Below are 2,482 nucleotides of genomic sequence, written 5' to 3' on the forward strand. Positions count from 1 at the left end.
GAGAGAGAGAGAGAGGAGTTCGTGGGTGTAGAGACACGGCGGGGTGCGCTGTAAATTACAAGCGGAGCGCCAAACCGCTATGGTCTTCTCTCGGTGGCGCAGGGGTGTCTAGACGTATAGATAATGCCGGGTTGGCTTGTGCGGCGGGGTAGACGCAAGCTAGACGGTCCCCGGTTGATCCAGTCAGCCGAACCAGCCAGCCAGCTACTACCCGAACCAGCCAGCCAGCCAGCCAGCCAGCCAACCAGCCAGTCAGCCGGGTTGCGCTAGACACATCGACCATGTTCCGTTTCTCTTCGTTTCTCTCGTTTGCACTATCTAGCTATCTATCTGCATCTCTTTCTCGCGTCCGCTACGATCTACACGGTGGTCCCAAATTAAATAGCTTTTAATTTAGCGAACTGCAACAAATCGACGCAGTCGATTTCTTCATGGTAAAAATTCAGTTGATAAGTTTCGCTGTTAATAAATCTCGTTAGGTATTATATTCTGTCCTTGATCGCAGATTTTTTTTATAACTTCAATTAAAAAGATCATTGAAATGTGACAATATTTGCAAAAAAAAATATTTTAATCGTATTACTTTCGTAAAATTAATTTTTGTGTTTTCGTATTTTTTATATTAATCATTATTTTATATAGTTTTAAATAAACTGCAACATTTCGCATATCATATAATCTGAAAGATTTTATCTTGTGGAAGATTAAATTTTTTTATAATGAAAAACTTTATTTTTTATTTTATGAAATTAATAAAGTTATAAAGAAAGATTAGGTGAAATGAAGAATGAACATAAAAATTGGTTTAATTTGGAAGCACCCTGTATGCGCATTGACTGCGTCCTCGTCTTCCTCGCCTATATATGCAACGCAACCGGATTTCCTATCGTTCTCGTCGCGCCAGCCAACTCACGGACGAGAGGGCTTCCTCACCTCTCTCATGCATTCGGCGCGTCCAGGAGATGCAAATCCCCAATAGCATCACCTGATATCCAAGATCCCATTGGCAGCGATCGTGACGTGGATGATGCACGAGACCATCGCCCGACCGCCAACCGCTCCTCTTACCTCGTCTCTCTCTCTCTCTCTCTCTCTCTCTCTCTTTATTTCTCTCGACACTCCCACCAGCAGTCACTCGTGTATGCACCACGAGCACATAGAATTATTCCGTTTCTCCGCGTGCCAGAAATTTCTCTCTCCTTCGTCACGTCCTAGAAAACACTCGATCCTTGAACGCAATTGCTACACACTCTCATGCTGATTGCAATAGCTGCAATCTCGATCGGAAAAATAGATACTTACCTACGTCGCTCACAACTCTTGCAAAATATCTGAATTGTCATAGTAGGAGGACCAGAAAGTTTATTGCAAATGATATTTGGTGCTTCTTTATTTATTTAATTTATTCTTTATGTTAATAGAAATAATCTGATTTTTTTAAATTTATGCTTAACATCTATATTATAATTTGAGCGACATCGAAACTATCGTACTGTGATTTAAGTCGAAAATAAAAAAGTTGTTACTACGCAGAAAAAAAATGCCTGGTTGAATTAATTAGAATTTTGAAAATAGGATGAATCAGAATTTTCTGGTTAAATCTACTGGAATCCTAATAATTGTGATGACCGGACTGATACAATCAGAATTTTCTCATTTTCTTCATTTTCAACCAGATATATTTTATAGAAGAAAAACATTAAGTTAATATCTCATATTTTCAGATCTCAGCTTTTAATTGCTAGAACCTTTTTTAAAGTACTATTACATATTCATTGGAAAAGAACTTTGTCAATTATATCGAAATTTTAAAAATGATAACGTAATTGCTTCATAGAGTTAATATTATTGTGGTACAAAACTATTATTTTTTGTTCTATATAAAATGTCCTATATAAATGTCTATATAAAGTTCTATAAAAAAAATGCTCTATATAAAATGTCTTATTCTGAAATAAAGAAGTTGTCGTGTACATAAGATCAACAGTATCATGACAATAGCATCTCACATCGTTGCGACTGGTACTAATGTCTAATGCCCATATTACACTACTCATTGGAGACTAAGGATTGTGAATTGAGAATTAGAATTCAGCCAATTAGAATAAAATGGATTAAAATTAAGATTACCTGATTGGTTGAATTCTAATCCTTAATTCGCAATCTCCAATGCTTACTGTGACACGGACATATATCACATCTATGCGATGCAACTGATTTTACATAAAATTTTTCTTACGTTTTTTTTCGAAAAAAAAACGAACGTTAATGACGTGTGTGTCATAATATATGTACTAAGATACTTCGATCGCGATGTAACTGGATGTAAAGGAAGAATGGGCCCGGCATATTAAGTTAGGTCACGAAGCTAACACGTCGCTAAAAGTAACGCCGTAATCGTTTTCCGTATTTTTCACCGACATTGTCCTTCTCACTGCCGTTCCGCCAGGACGTGGTTGTTTATCACAACGGGCTATAACAA

General features: G+C 37.3%; 1 protein-coding gene across 1 annotated transcript in view; it reads right to left on the reverse strand.

The window, feature by feature from the left end:
• Positions 1–283, reverse strand: part of LOC105622487 — a 4,839-nt gene extending 4,556 nt beyond the window's left edge. The window contains exon 1 of the mRNA XM_012203907.1: positions 76–283. Coding sequence (XP_012059297.1) covers positions 76–283 — 208 coding nt within the window. The remainder of the gene's footprint in view (positions 1–75) is intronic.
• Between the last annotated feature and the right edge of the window lie 2,199 nt (positions 284–2,482).

Source organism: Atta cephalotes (genome assembly GCF_000143395.1).
Source record: "Atta cephalotes unplaced genomic scaffold scaffold00002, whole genome shotgun sequence".
In the NCBI taxonomy this organism is placed as follows: domain Eukaryota; kingdom Metazoa; phylum Arthropoda; class Insecta; order Hymenoptera; family Formicidae; genus Atta; species Atta cephalotes.